This window comes from Danio rerio, chromosome 9 (assembly GCF_049306965.1).
Source record: "Danio rerio strain Tuebingen ecotype United States chromosome 9, GRCz12tu, whole genome shotgun sequence".
In the NCBI taxonomy this organism is placed as follows: Eukaryota; Metazoa; Chordata; class Actinopteri; order Cypriniformes; family Danionidae; genus Danio; species Danio rerio.
In genome coordinates, this window is record NC_133184.1 from 38266034 (window position 1) to 38282500 (window position 16467).

A 16467-nucleotide genomic window follows, 5' to 3' on the forward strand; every position below is an offset into this window, starting at 1 on the left:
GTGAAATTACTTACCTTAAAGGAACTTTGTTATAGATTAGTTTTACGATTAATTTGTTTTGGAAACTTCAAAATGAATGCCACTATCCAACACCATTATGCATCATGGAATAGCCAGGATCAAATTTAAAACTAGTCCAACTTTGTTTGTCAGAAAACAGAAAAAAGTCATATACACTAAAGATGGCTTAAGGTGAGTAAATTATGGGGTAATTTTCAATTTTGGGTGAACTATTCCTTTAAGAATATTCAAAATTCAACTGCTCACGTGACATAGTAACCAGTGATGTTTGATTTTCCGCTCTGGCAGAGGGAAAGATTCCATTCGCTGCAGACTACATCAAACGGATACATTCACTTGATAGAGGAACCTTTGTTGACATGAAGCAAAATTGATCTGTATGTCAGGAGGAAGCGTATTGACTTTTAAAATCGAGAGAAAATTGATTCGTCACACTCAGGAAAACTGACATATATGAAGTGTCAATCAGTTGAGTCTGGAAAAGATTTTAATTAGTTTGACCTCTTCAGATGAGCAGAGCCTCGTCTGAAATTTGTTGTGGACTGAATATTTTTTAATCCTAGCAAAGTAGCAACTCTCCAGGTAGAGCGGATGATATATTAAATTTCTCCTCTAAAAGAACCGTTTGAGACTGATGAACAGCATTGATATTCAGAAAGATGGGCCGACCCTGAGTTCACCGACTACATTAAACCCTCAACCTTGGAGAGAATATGCTTACTTGGTAATCTGGCACTTTTTCAAATGGACTACAGGCTGCTGTTAATTAGAATCTAACCTGAAATGATTAATTGGCATAGAATGTCAGCATGTATCACTAATTTTCAATTAGTCGGTGGAATTAGACTGTGAAAGGAATTTTTATAAGGAAACGTCAAACAGGCCCTGAGGCCTTTCTGCTCGCTGTTATTTGCAAGGTAGGTCATATTCCTCTGTGTCATAAAGGGGGTTTAAAAATACCGGCAGGTGACAGTATTGAATCATTTTGCCTCATCGTTGTCTGTAAAATAGCATCCATTCCTCTCATTTCTGTGTTTTGTAGCCTCATGTTTTGGACCAATTGGAACGAGCAGCGCCCCAGTATCATGCGCTCCACTCTTGCAGGGAATAACATGAAAGTCATCATTAGCACAGATGTATTCACTCCGAACGGACTCACAATTGACCATAAAGCGGAAAAGCTGTATTTCTCTGATGGTAGCTTGGGAAAAATTGAACGCTGCGAATATGATGGCTCCCACAGGCATGTAAGTATGGCTCTTTCTCTGTTTTTAGGTGATTCAGAGAATGCTCTTTCAGGGAAATGACTCAGATCATGATTTTCCTGAAAACATGCTTCATTTTGAACAGATAAGAAACTTTATCTTTTTACATTTGCCACTGTATTAGGGATCATATACCAACATTAAGCAATACTCAACACAGAACCTAAAATTAAAGCGTGGGTTGTTGAGTATATGAAACAATGGCTGTTTCTCAATATGCATTCTTAAGCGATCTTGTGTCCTCATGTTCTCGTGTAACGTCATCATCAACCTCCACAGTTCAGTTCCAATACTCAAGACCGAAAGAACGGAGTACACAGGAAAGTTCCCGGATGTGTTCTTTGATATTGAGGATACACCGATGCAGACTTGAGCACCAAACTCGCTTGAGCACCAAAGTCCCAGAAGTCATTGCGACTGAATAAAGGAGTCGGGAAGCTCAGCATTTTATGTGGATTTAATAATAATGTTCATAGATAAAACCTATTTATCTCAGGAGTTTCCCTAAATAAGAAAGTGAAACATTACTATGAAAATCTTAATTAAAGGGGTGGTCCACTATGATATCATATTTAAAATTTTAGTTAATGTGTAATGTAGCTGTGTGAACATAAACAACGTCTCTGAATGTAAAGTTTTAAGTTCAATGCAAAGGGAGACCTTGGTTTTTACAGAGTTAGCTTAGCAAAGCCTACAATGAATGAATTTCGGGGGCTACAAAAAATACTTCCGCCCCCTGTGAGATCACAAAGGTTTGTTTACTGTGCATACAAACTGCGGAGGTAAGGGCCGTGGCCAGAGGCGCTGTAACTAAAAGTGCATCCAAACACTGCTGTTTCCACAGAGCTTCGTCTGTTTCTGTATTTGGGCTTCCAAAGGACACGACACAAAGAGAACAGGGCTTACAGTTCAATATTAATTATGTTCCAGAGAATTATAAAATACACAGCAAGCATGATTTGACATAACAGCTTCCAGAATCTCTCCCAGTTGGAGATCGGCTAAAATCTCTTCAAAGCAGAAGCTGTGAACTACAACCTGTAAGTGTTTTTATTTGTAAAAATCGATCATGACATGTACAGTGTCTAGTGTTAACGGTATGCTGTAGCAACGATGTAAACAATGGAAAAAGCTGCTTTGCGGGCAAAAGATTTAGCTACAAATTCATATTTATCAGTCAAACTGCTGTAAACACACAAACAGCCACTCCATCAGCACATTCGTGTCTCTTATGTGTGTGCGCACGCGACTGCATTGATTGTCTTCAGGCAGCTTTTTTATGCATTTAACATCTCAGAAAATGAAGTCGCAGAAGATATGTGGATGATTCATATTACTTACACCTGCATATTCCGGATATATATGAAAGACGTCGCGTAACACATTGAGTTAAAACAATACAGGTTAGCTCACCTGACTCGTGGTAGCAGCAGAATAATAAATCAAGGCTCACACAGGTGGCATCCCACATCTTGTGCTTTATTCTTCTGTCACAATATATTACAGAAAATAAATTAATCCGAGCATCAGAGAAAAAGAAAAAAAAACTCCCGTGCACATGCGCTTGTTACAGAAAGTTCACACATTCACTCACACACAAACATAGAAGCAGACAACATTCACACACACACACACACAAACATAGAAACACACAAACACGAGGTCTCTTAAAGGAGCCGCACCCCATTTTCACTCGTTACAGAAACTTGTCAGATTTTATTTAAGAGAGCAGGCAGGAGGTTGACTGATTTTTTACATAGCAGAAAAGCGCATGCTTTTACGGGCGTGATGTGGAGCCGATCCGCGAATAGCAGCACATTATGACGATGACCAATCAGAGTCACTTAAGGGTGGGTCTTTCAGAGGAACTAGGAAATTTATCAGTCGTTTTCATTTCAGCTGAGTAGCTGTGTATATGTAAAGTGAGATATATGAAAAAATAACGCAATTTTCTTCAAGTGAAACATGAGCACACATCGCTTTGCATCTTATAAACACAACCAAGCCTTAAAATTACATTCTGGACCACCCCTTTAATTAAGGTATTAAGGGTGTTTATTTGCTGAAATTCATATTAAAATATGTTTATTTGTATTGTGCAAAATATATTTGTAAGGGTTTTGTGCCTGTTATATACACTGAAAAGGAAAAAAAAACTATAATTTGTTGTATGAATGCTGTAATGTTTAAATAGTTTTTCTATTAAAAATGCATGGGGGTCATGACCATCAGGAAGAACGCAGCATCTCATTTCTCACAGGATGCATTCTCTGTTCTCGTGGTCCCCCGAGTTCATTCTTCTTAGGTGACCTGGCAAGACCAGTTTTCACATGAATGCAAGTCTATTCTCTGCATTCTTGGAATTGAGAAACAGCCAATGTTACTCACCAATTGATTGGTACATTTTATTATTGTAATAGTGCCCAAAACACTTTATAGTTTATCACAATTATCAAATTATTGCAATGTTCTTACAGTCAAAATTATGAACCCTCCTGTGAAATTGTAATTTAAAAAAACATATAAATATATATATATAAATATTACAGTTTAACAGAGAGACAACTATGTTTTAACTAGTTTTAAACATATATATTTTTAATAAAAGTATTTGAATAACTAATTTATTTTGTCTTCACCATGATGGCAGTGAGTGTAGCTAATATTATACACTAACATTCAGCTTAAAGTGAAATTTTTAGGCTTAACTAGGTTAATTAAGTTAACTAGGCAACTTAGGTTAATTAGGCAAGTTATATATATAGTTATATATATCGCCTCACAGCAAGAAGGTCGCTGGTTCGAGCCTTGGCCGGGTCAGTTCGGCATTTCTGTGTGGAGTTTGCATGTTCTCCCCGTGTTCGCGTGGGTTTCCTCCAGGTGCTCCGGTTTCCCCCACATGTACAAAGACGTGATATTGGTGAATTGAGTAAGCCAAATTTTAGTGTATGTATGTGTGCGAATGAGTGTGTAGCCTATGGGTTTCGCAGTGATAGGTCAAGTTAAGGATAAGTTGGCGGTTCATTCCGCTGTGGCGACCCTATACACAACTGTATCTAAATAAAAAAACTCACTTTTTTTTTTTACCTAACATTTTTTTTTTCAACCAACATACAAATTTTTAACACAACCAAAAAAAAAGATTTATAATAAGTTTTTTTTTTTTTTTTTGCGGTCACTTAAGTAACCACTTAATAATCACTCAAAAAACAGTCAAATCTTTTTAGTTATTAGTGTCCGCTGATCCATTGACCCTTCACAAAATCGGCTTAATTCTAATGAATTACCCACCTTCAAGAAATATGACAAAGAGTTCATTAAGACCCACAACCTCCAGAACCAAGCGTACAAGTGTTAATGAAGGCTTATTTTGAGACCCCTGCTGGGTCGGCCTATCAGCTCCCCAATTAAACGGTGAAGAATTAAGCAAAACTAAATCAACATGGCTTTTGGCAAACCGCCTTGCATTTGGAACCTCCCAACTGGTTTTACTGAAGGGGTTTGAAACCGAATGGTATGCACAGATAGACTTCCTCTGATGAAGCACAATCTGTCGCCCTGTGCGGTGTCATCCTTTATATCGCATTTGCACAAAGAGGACAGTTAGTTTGGTTGTTAATTCTTAATAATACCCATCAGAACCGCAAGCAATTGCATAGGGCTATAGTTGTTAGCCCAAAACTCTATTTGACATCTATTTGATCAGATAAACAGAGATAATTAGTGCTGGAGCAGAACGCTTGCACCCCTAAATTTAATTCTGAATCAATATGCTCCATCAAAAACCATCTGGCAAACTCCTCGTCTTCTCCCCCCCCCCCACCTCTCGGATCTCCAGTTGTTGTTTGCTCAAGCTGGGCTCTCTTAATCAACACCTGTCCTATTTTTTCCACCATGGTGGCAGGGCTAATGTGATCACGGATACAAGCGTGTTCCTGTTAATGGCTGGGTCTCCAGAGCTGTGGGACGTCCTCCTGCCCCACAGCCCGGAAAACTCCCAGAAGGAGTCGTGTGATGTATATCCGTGTCCGTCATTATGACACCCGCATTAACACTCTCTGGATCTGGGCTAAACTGGTTGCTGGGGGATTATTTAAAGCATGTGTCCTCTACCTACACATTTGCTTTTTTGGACCCTCATAGAGACTTTCCAGTGGTCGTCAGAGGCTGTTTTTTTCTGCTTGCCTGCAATCGTAAGCCACTGGTTTGATGTAAGATGCATCTCTGTATAAAATGGTGGTTACAAAAACATGGGTTGAACATTTTTTATATTCAGAGGCCAATGTTTTAATATACGGTGTTCGGCTTACACCCCTTACAAATCTATCTTTCTAATTCATAATTTTATTATAATTTTATCATAATTTTATTAGGAGGCTATACAATATAATATTTGTGCATATACATTATATTAGTCAGTGATGAAGACTAATCTGGAGCTTATCTAACAAAATAACAAATTATATAGATAAAAAATGATGATAAAAAACTAGTACACCCAAATTTATTAAAATATTAAATACAAGTTTAAAAAGAGGAAAAATCAAGAGAAGCAAAAAAACTAAACAAAAAAACAAAACTTTTTTTTTATAAAACAAATTTTATTTTGCAATATTTTTTCTTGAATGTAATTGTTTTATCATTTTATTTTTAAAAATCTTTGGTGACTAAAATATTATTTTAATAAATGTATCTGTTTAATAAATATGTTTTGTTTAGATACACCAAAATGCATAGAATATATTCACAGAGAAATTGATAAATATATTCTATTTTTTTTAAAGTGGGGTGTACTCAATTATGCTGAGCACTGTATGACTGCAAAAAACACTAAAATTGTATTATGCATGTGGTTTTACATTTAGATTTGCAATGTTCTAAAAATCCATTAAAATTAATTTCATTGAGACTATTAATCTATAAAAACAGATAATCTATACATTTTTATTTTTTATAATTGTTTTGTGGAATCTCTAAATCAGTTTTTATGTTTTAAATAAATGCTTTTACAATGTAGGTTGTGTCAAAGCAGCTTAACATAGAAGTTCTATAAACAGAAATTGTGTCAGTCCAGTTTTCAGAGTTTTCACTGCTGAAAGTCCAAACAATGAAGAGCAAATCCATCGATGCACATCTCCTCAAGTTCCAAACCAAGCAAGCCAGTGGTGCCAGTGGCGTAGAACCAAACTTCATCAGTTGACGAAAGTGAAGAAAAAAACCTTGAGAGAAACCAGGCTCAGTAGCACTGTAAAAAGAAAAAAAAGTTGACTCAACTTAAAATTTTAAGAGAACAAACTTCAGGACATTTTTGAGTTGATGAAGCTTTCATCCAATTACTGCACACGACTTTATTTAAGTTCTTTTAAAAATGTCCTGAAGTTTGTTTTAAGTTTTAAGTTGAGTCAACTTTTTTTTTTTTTAAGTGTGGGCATGACCGTTTCTCCTCTGGCCAAAGTTTTTGTGCAGAGTCGCAGTCTAGGTGCCTTTAGTTCTTTATTTTAAGGTTTTCAATAACAAAACAAGTGTATTAATGTTGACTATTTATTAAAATAATTATTCAGTACCATCGGGAAATAGCAGTTTTTTTCTATATACTGTACACTACCATTTTAAAGTTTTCTTTTTCTAATCAGCAAAATGGATCAAATAAATGTTGTGATGGTAAATGTCAGTTAATATATATTTTTTTCCTTTTCTTCTATTTGAGTAAATGTTGTTTTTCTGAAAATTCTAAGAAAATTGTATTTATTTTAAATTATATATTGTATATATGTATGAAAATTTTTGATGCATGTTTAATCAAAAAAGCTAATTTAGTAAACAGAAGATACAGTACTGTATCTGCTGCCTTGTTTTATAATGTATTTTATGTACAGTTGAAAGCAAAACTATTAGCTCTCTTGTGTTAATTATTTTTTGATACAATTTTTTATTATTAAAAATCTGCTGCTTAATGGAGATATTTTTTTAAACACAATTGTATACATAATAAATGTAACTAATTTCTAATAACTACTTTAAATTGTCTTTTTAACGATGACAGTACATTCTGAACAAAAAATATATATAAATTAAAAATGCTTTAATTTCAGCCAAACTAAAAGAAATGAGAATATATAATATAAATGTCCTTGCCCCCTGCATTTAATTATAAACATCACTTAAAAAAAAAAAAAATTTTGAAAAATAATAAAATGTGCGCAGGATGACATTTCAGAATAGACTTTAAAATATTACTACTAGACAAGAAATCACTAAATTGCCTAGGACCTCAGTACAAAACAGATATGTTTACCGAATACAAACAGATCACTCATTAAGATCAAGGGAATTAGAAATTCCAAGGGTTCAGTCAAAGCAGGGTGAATCAGCCTTTAGTTACTTTACCCCCCACTGCTAAAATCAGCTTTCAGAAATGATCAGATGTGCTCCAGCAGTAGGCACATTCAAATCAAGACTTAAAACAAATCTGTTTAGCTGTGTCTTTACTAAATGAGCAACTGACCTATGTCAGACACATCAAACTATTATGTCTTTTCTTGTCTTTTTCATTCTTGTATACCCTGTTTAACTGATCTTAATCTGTTTTAATCATTTTTAAATCTCTTATTCACTTTTATTTTCTTGTTTCTTTTATTCTTGTTTATGTAAAGCACTTTGAATTACCATTGTGTATAAAATGTACCATATAAATGAACTTGCTTTGCCTTGCATAATAATGTTGCCTTCAGCTGTATAAATACATACACAATCAATGCATGTCAAAAAATATTGGTACCAAAAATACTAAAATACTACATCATAAACATTATAGTATAGTTAAAAATCGAATGTCTTGTCTCTAAGAACATCTTCTGTTCTTGTCCTGTGTATTTATTGTTAGGTGATTGTGAGATCAGGACCAGGCACATTTTTTGGACTTGCTATCCATGGAAACTACATTTTTTGGTCTGACTGGACTCGGCGAGCTGTGCTACGGACCAACAAGTTTACCGGAGGAGAAACTAAAGTTCTCCGAGCCGATATCCCTCACCAACCAATGGGAATCATAGCAGTTGCCAAAGACACTAATAACTGTAAGTAATCCAAAATAAACCACTGGGCTCTAAAGCTTTCCATATCTGTGTTACATGCGTTGGATTTGCAGCCAAGCTCTCGCTAGTGGTGGCTCATTTTGATATCTAAGGAATAGTCGGAATGATAAATTACAGTGGACTTATTTAGTAACCAAGCAAACTAAATTGGAGACGTAATTAATTTAAAAAAGTAATCTCAAGTCGCAGAGGATGCTCTGAACTGTCGCAAATGTGAAAAGTAGGACGTTGGGAAATCGCTTTAAGAGACTCCCGACGGTTTCTTGTTTTGCGAGCCTGCTGTGAGGGGTTTTCTACTCTCGTTTGTTTGATCATGCCAGATGATTGCAGCTGTCTGCCCTTAACCATTTTTTTTTACCTAGAGAATGTTAGCAGTCAGCACTGCCAGAGAGAGATGTGCTCATTCCAGAAGAGATTTGAGGATAACAGCTGTTGTGATCAACAATGCCATCTTACGAAAAAATCTCTCTTTCCTGTACTTTCATCTGACAGTGTGCCAGGTTTAACACACCACCTTTTGATATCTGAGGCTCATTTCCATATTCATGCTGAGTCACAGCGCAATGAATTTGATCTAGGTGCTTCTTAAAGTTCCCAAGGGTGCGGTGTTCTGGATTCATAGCATTTCTTGATGGTGTAGATGTTCAGTTGAAACTACTTTGGTCAGTCTGATTAATTGAAGTATTATAGGACATCTAGATTTTAATTAAAAATGATTTTATCTGCACATTTGTTTGAGTAAAAAAAAAAAATGCTGAATGTCTTAGCATTGGTTTGTGCTTCTTTAGCTTTAATGGCTGAAACCCTGCTCTCCAACATGATTTGAGAATAATCTAAAGAGTGCAACTGTGCTTAACCTCTTAAAGTCAAGAACAGGCGTAAAGAGTATTTATGACATCTGTTAATATTAATCATTGATTTGCTGAAAGAGACCATATGATGTTTTGTTTTTCTTTGCCTTGTGCGGTATTTGTATATGTTTATGTACTGTAAAAGGTCTTCAAATTTCAAAGTGGGTTTATTTTGTCTAAAACTGCTTAAAATGCATTCAGCAGTGTCATCCCCAAATGTCTGTCATGGTTTAAAATATCACTATAATGGTGTTAATATTGTCAAATTAAATTAGATGAGTTTAGTTAAGAGTTGAGTTGAGGTTACGTTATAACTGCAGTCCACTCTGCTGAGAATGAAGTGTAGTTGATCATGTAAATACCATATACAGTATGTTACACACATTTATCTCAATAACATATTAAATAGCACTTTTGGAAAGCATTATATAATATAGCGATACAGATATCTTTGCACAAGCTGTGTAATTCCACAGCATCTTCTTGACAGATGAGGTAATTTAAAAATAAAACTGTATGGTAATTTGATTATAAAGTACATATGTAAGACAGCACACTGTAAAAAAAAGTGATTAGTTGACTTTAATAAAAAACAATGAGTAAACTCTTTGCCTTAAAATTGTCAACTATGATACCATACCAAATTACTATGAGTTTATTCACTGTTTTAGGTAGTCAACTTGTTTCTGTTTGGGTATTTAGCCAATTCCATGCGTGTTCAATAAAAAGTCAGGGGGGATTTCCTTCCATGTCAAACATATTAGTAAATTATTAGGTACAAATTAATGATTCAAGAACAGAACTTCGTGTGGCGTTACACCAATGCATTATAAGAATTACATTCAAGAGATTTACAACAGCTCTACATTTCCCTGACTGCAGTATTTATACTTAGCTGAAATTTAAAGGTTTTGTGTAATTCGTCACTTGTCAATCATTCTGCTGTTTTCTGGCGCCTGCACCCAAACATACTTCCTCTTTTCTACATACTTCTCTGCCCACATAAGCTGACATTATTATCATATAAGGCAAGCTCATTCTGTCTTCACACCTTTAAGAACATCTAATGTATAGAAAAGCTAAGTGAGACATGAAAGTTATTTTCATACAGTTTATCGATGTCCATTTTCAGGTCATATTTCCAGTCAGCAGCAGGAAACTTTTACTTCTGCAAGAATGCTTTATTGGTATGCAAAGCATATCACCCTCAGAAAAGAGGTTTAGTCAATATATCCCTCAGCAATACATACCATTAAAATAAGTCAAAGAGACAGAAGTAATAAAAAAAAATGTAAAACTTTTTCACAACATTACGTTTAAAGCAACAGTTGTACTCACTTTTTTAATTAAAATTACTTTGGTTATTATATACAGTGGTATAGATCTGGTTATGATAGAATGTTGTTTGAATTAGTTTCTTAACTTTTAGCTTTGTATTGACATTAGTTCTTTTAGCATTATCCTGAATCCCAATCACAAAAAATATCCACCATAAACAAGTTGGGAAATTACTTTTTTTTTTTTTGGTAGTATTATTTCATACAAAATGTTTATACATTGGCATTTCTAAAGTATTAATGCATAAAAAATGATTACGAAGCCACTTTAAACTTTAGGTATTATTCAGAATGTTTTATTTTCAATTGTATTTTAAGTACTGCATTTTCAAAAACTATTAACTCCAAACTTTTTAAATAGAATTCCAAATCCCCTAAAAAGTAAACCAGTACAGTTTCCTTTATCCATTTATGTGATTACACCTGCATTTTTTTTTAAGTTTTAATAATCTTTTTTATGTTTGTTTTGTTTAGTTTTTCATAAGAACAGCACTCAATGGGTATTCATTTAATTAACCCGTTGATTCATTGAATATTGTGCATTTTTCAGTCGAATTAATAGTCAGCTCTTTTTAGGAAAGTAGCCTAATTTTAGCTGGAAAGTTGTAAGCATTACTCACTTCAAAGACTTTGGAATGACATTTCACTATGCTGTTTTTTTTTTTTTTTTTCTTGTTGTTTAATGTTGTTATTTAGGTTGATTTTCATACCGTGATGGTGCTTGTGTCCCTCTGTTTCAGGTGAACTGTCTCCATGCAGAGTCCAGAATGGTGGTTGTGGTGACCTGTGTCTCCTCACTCCAGATGGCACAGTCAACTGCAGCTGTCGAGGAGAGCGGGTACTGCTCGATGACAACAGATGTGTCTGTAAGTTTCGCCTTCATTTACACCATTCTTTAGGGAATATGAGTGCCTCTCTTAAACAATTAGTTGTTATTTATGTTTCCGACATTTATTTTGTATTCAAGCAAAAAGAAAATATGGATTTTGCTTATCTAAAATTAAAGATCTGAAGATCTGTGTTACGCCCCGTGTGCCTCGAAGGATGAAAAGGGCTAAACATAATTATGACAACCCAATCTTTTTAAATTCCCCTGAGACTATGAATCGACACAGACAATTGATGTGGAAAGAGTGGCTCACTTTATTTACAATAAAGGTAAGAAAGAAAAATAAAATTATTTTATCACCCAAAGTATATTTACAGTACCAATGTGTAAATTCATTCATTAATTTTCTTTGCGAGTTAGTCCCTTTATTAATCAGGGGTCGCAACAGCGAATTGAACCATTAACTTATCCAGCATATGTTTTACGCAGCAGATGCCCTTGAAGCCGCAATCAAACTCTGGGAAACACCTATGCACTCTTGCCTTCACACACAAACACTACGACCAATGTAGCTTATTTAATTCAAGCATAGCACGTCTTTTTACTGTGGGGGAAACTGGAGCAATATACACTTACCCATGAGTGTAAAAGAGTAAAAGTAAAGAGAAAAGGAAAGTGAAGAAGCCAAATGGCTTAGGCTTTTTCTCTGTCCTTGTGCTGCAGATGGTCTGTTTAACTGTTTTCTCGCTAGTGAAGCGTTCGGTTTTTCCACTTACAAAATCTGCCATGTAAATAGCAAATGCGCCATGGCGCACTGCAACAGACTCTTATAGGGAATGGCAGATGAGACTCTGATTGGTTTAATGTATGATATGCTCAAAACACACCCATAACTCATTCAGAGAATAAGCACAACCCTGTTAGACCATGCACCAGGGCGCAGACCAAATTTTTCCATCCCTAAAATAGCAAAAATGTATTACACACCCTAATTGCTTTTGCACCATGCGCTTTAGACTTTGCGCCTAGATCGTTAAAATAGAGCCATTAAAGTTGTTAGTAACTAATAAAGTTGTTTTAAGTAACATCCTTAACTTTTCCAAGTTTGATTGTAATACTGTAACGTGCACCTTTTGTAAAGCTGCTTTGAGACAATAATTTCTGTGAAAAGCGCTATACAAATAAACTTAAATCAAATTTTCTATTCTCTTTTGCAGCCAAAACCTCCTCCTGCAACATACACACTGAGTTTGAGTGTGGAAACGGAGAGTGTATCGACTACCAGCTAACATGTGATGGAATTGCCCACTGCAAGGACAAGTCAGATGAGAAAATGCAATATTGTGGTAAGTAGGCGAACACAACGCTTTGCCGTATGTACTCTCCGCTCTCTCATCATGAAAGGAGTAAGCACACAGAATTGGTTTAAGGTGGCAGTTCCATTCCCTGAGGCTTCAGCCTAATAAAATGAGCCGCTTCTCCTTACTGCTTTCAACCGGAGGAGCAAATGGGAATAAGCCCAGAGCAACAGAAAGAGTAAATAAGAGACAGGATATGAAGCTTTTGTGCCCTGATGTGAAAGGTTTGCTCTGCCGTTGCTTCTAGACAACAGGAGCTGCAGAAAAGGTCATCGTCCCTGCTATAACAGGCGTTGTGTGGCCAACAGTCGATTTTGTGATGGAATCGACGACTGTGGCGACAACTCAGATGAGGCGTTTTGTAACAGTGGGTATCTTTTGCATGAATATTATTATCATTATTTAGACCATTTGCATGCAAATTTCGCTTAAGTCATTTTTTTTGTCTGCCTATAAAAGAAAATAGACGACATGTAGTAGGTTTATTTGGGAGCATGTTAAACCACAAAAATGACAACCAATGTTCAAGCTGTGAAAGCATTTCACAAGTCATTTTCCACAGAGCTGTCTGGAAGACCCTGTTATCATCTGTGAATTGTGGTGCATATCGTACAAATATCAGTGTGCAATATTTCATTCATTTAAGCGCATGTCCAGGTGCTTTATTTGCTCTGCTCTCGGTGTAAATGAAGTGTCTCTGTTTCAGATGTCACGTGTGCTGCATCTGAGTCATCCTGTCAAGATGGAACTTGCATACCAATATCCTCCTGGTGCAACCAGGTCATCGACTGTGCCGATGCCTCGGATGAAAAGAACTGCAGTAAGGCAGCATTATAAGCGTAATATGTTCTCAAATCATTCACAAAATCCATACATACACAAAATACATACTCAAAATCAGCCTCTTGATCTGGTAGACTATTATATACTGCATATGTATGTAATTTTAAATAGAACAGGGCTACTGTATATGTAAGATTTGGAATCTCTTGTTATCAGTGACATTGGTGGCAGTTAACTGAAGCCAAAAACGTCATGTATTAGTGCTTGGTAATGATCAAAATTTTAATCATGAATAACCCTCTGGGGTCTGAAGGGATTTTGGGGCCCCTAAGATATTTTGACAAGCCCTGACATTTGTGCTTGTTTCAGCTACTCATTACATAGCACTGGCCAATATGATTATTATTATTTTTTGTATTCAGCACAAAGTGTGCTACAATAATGTGTTAAAAAGATGGATGTACATGCCTGCGTCTTTTAGAAAAAAATTAAGTTTTGGAGAATAAAAAGTAGCTGAAATAAGGTCAGAAAACAACACTGGATGGGCCTGAATAAGACTTTTGAGAAGCTAGAATATTTACTTCACAGTTATGTGCAAACTATTCTGTTCTCTCATTTAAAGAAAACATTACAATGATTTACATTTTGCAAAGTATTGCATTATTCTTCTGCAATTAATTACGATTAATCACATTTTCTTTACATTTTTTGCATTTATTTGATTTTTTATTATTATTATTTTTTTGCATTTTTATATGCAAACTTAAAATAACAAAGCTATTTGCCACTGCCAGGGCATTTAGTGATAATTAGGTGATTATTACATCAGTGGCTCCCACACTGTTTTCAGATAACTAGCACAACAGATAAAAGCTTTATGCATGAACTGTGTTCAGAATTACTGGCTCCTTGCCGTATTTACTACTCCCTCATACCAGCTACTAATTCACCAATGTCACTTTAGAATTAGTGTTTGAATTATTCTCTTGCATAATGTCTAAAGTGGTGACAAACCAGGGGATTTTGCTCACATTTTAAGAATAAGGCTGAACGCCATGAAATGCCATGAGTCCACAGAGATTTCCCAGTTTTTCTCTACTGCAGACAGGAGATCACAATAATTAACCCTGAAAAAGCCAGAGCAAACACTACCAGATTCCTATAGTATAAATACAGCTCTCCAAAATACAACAAAGAGAGATTTACTGTTCAGCTGTAGTTTGAAACATACACTGAAAAAATGCTGTTTTTCTCCCCTAAGGACTTATTAATGCAGTCTCTGTTGCCATCTTGTGGCAGAACGTCAACCGTCTTTGCTCTGCTCAATGATAGTGAGCTGAATCTTTTAAAATAGGCGCTGTCCTTATAAATAAACTGCAAAGTTGCAATCTAAACAACTTCATTCTTATCTAAAAAGGCCTCAAAAGTTCATTATGCTGTCCAAAAACTGCAATATTTGTCAAACTGTTGTTCTCTGCCTGTCACTCGTGTGGGCTGAATAACTTTCCAGCTGGGTTTTCTCAATAACAAAATACATGTGAATAATGAGAGAGAAAACAGTTAAGAAAGCATCTAATCATAGAGATGTGGACATGTTTGTACAGGTTTCTAAATTATATTTGTAACAAAAAACTTAGATCTGACTATAGATCTGACTGCGTAAAATTATAGCTAGACACATAACTGTATTATAGTTCTTTCTGCATTTTCCTGAACATTATAAGCCTTGGTTTTATGTGTCAGAAAGAAAGAAATGCTCTCATGAGTGCACAGAAAATTTCTCATCCTTTTGATGATGTTTCCTGGGTCCTTCACATAAAAATCAGCCTATAGGCTTTCATACTCTAGACAACTTAGGATATTGTGGAAGATCTATGGCAAAAGTTTCAGTCTTCTGGTGTCTAAACCAATAGTTTTTTTTCATGTGACAAAAAGACCAAAATGAAATCACTGTTGTTCTCAATTTTGTTCCTAAATCAAAACTGGATCAGGGACATTAGATATTTGCCAATAACATGCGGACAGAATGATATAAGAGTGCATATAAATAATGACAATGTTTTTATTCAGGGTGAACTATTGTCTTAATTGCAATTATTTATTGAGTATATCTGCCTGAATAATCATATACAATGTAATTCGCATCGGCCTGCTAAATTACCATATGTGACCCAGATAACAAAGTACTTCTTTCCTTTTAATCCCCCAGATCACACAGACTGCACAGACTTTTACAGGATAGGAGTTGCAGAAAAGGTCTTCGTCAGCTGCAACACTACATCGCTCTGCGTTCACCATTCCTGGCTATGTGACGGAGCCAACGACTGCGGAGATTACGCCGATGAGAGAAACTGTCAGGGTAACGTTCAGAATAACTCTCTGTTTGTTAGCTTGAGGAAGCCAGTTTCCATTCAAATCGAATTAATTTAGTCGAAACACTATTTACGAAAAAGGTAATGAACCAAAGACAAGTCCCTGTCTTTTTTTGCCATGCATGAAGAGCCTCAAAAGGTACAGAAAGCTGATGAATAATTATTGGTGATTGTCAGACTTGCAAAGAGCAGACATTTAAGTGCTCGCGCAAACTTCAAAATGCTGATGAAAAGGTGGCCTGAAAATGAGTCTTGGCAGATTTCAGCTTATTACTCATTAGCGTGTCAGTGGTTTCAAATGTGGAATTTATCGGAGAAGACCTGTTTTTAATGAAGATGTACTTTTAATGAGGCAAGAGTGCTTTTACACCCGTATAGTTCCTTTGAGAATTGCATCACATAAAGATTTCATCTGCCTGGGAGCGATTTTAGGGTGGAGATAATGACCCAAACAACCGTTGGACCAAATTTGCACTTCTGTTAACTGTTAATTAACAGATTTTATTTTGTGTATTTGTTTTTTTTTTCTTTACAATGTAATAATTAAAGCGACAAAC

General features: G+C 35.5%; 1 protein-coding gene across 5 annotated transcripts in view; it reads left to right on the top strand.

The window, feature by feature from the left end:
- The window catches only part of lrp1bb (low density lipoprotein receptor-related protein 1Bb), a 667407-nt gene that overhangs the window by 528962 nt on the left and 121978 nt on the right, over nucleotides 1-16467 (top strand). For all 5 annotated transcript variants that reach the window (XM_073912904.1, XM_073912906.1, XM_073912905.1 and 2 more), the window contains 7 exons: nucleotides 1064-1268; nucleotides 8170-8362; nucleotides 11309-11434; nucleotides 12615-12743; nucleotides 13003-13122; nucleotides 13462-13575; nucleotides 15748-15897. In XM_073912904.1, the coding sequence (XP_073769005.1) occupies nucleotides 1064-1268; nucleotides 8170-8362; nucleotides 11309-11434; nucleotides 12615-12743; nucleotides 13003-13122; nucleotides 13462-13575; nucleotides 15748-15897 (1037 nt within the window). The remainder of the gene's footprint in view (nucleotides 1-1063; nucleotides 1269-8169; nucleotides 8363-11308; nucleotides 11435-12614; nucleotides 12744-13002; nucleotides 13123-13461; nucleotides 13576-15747; nucleotides 15898-16467) is intronic.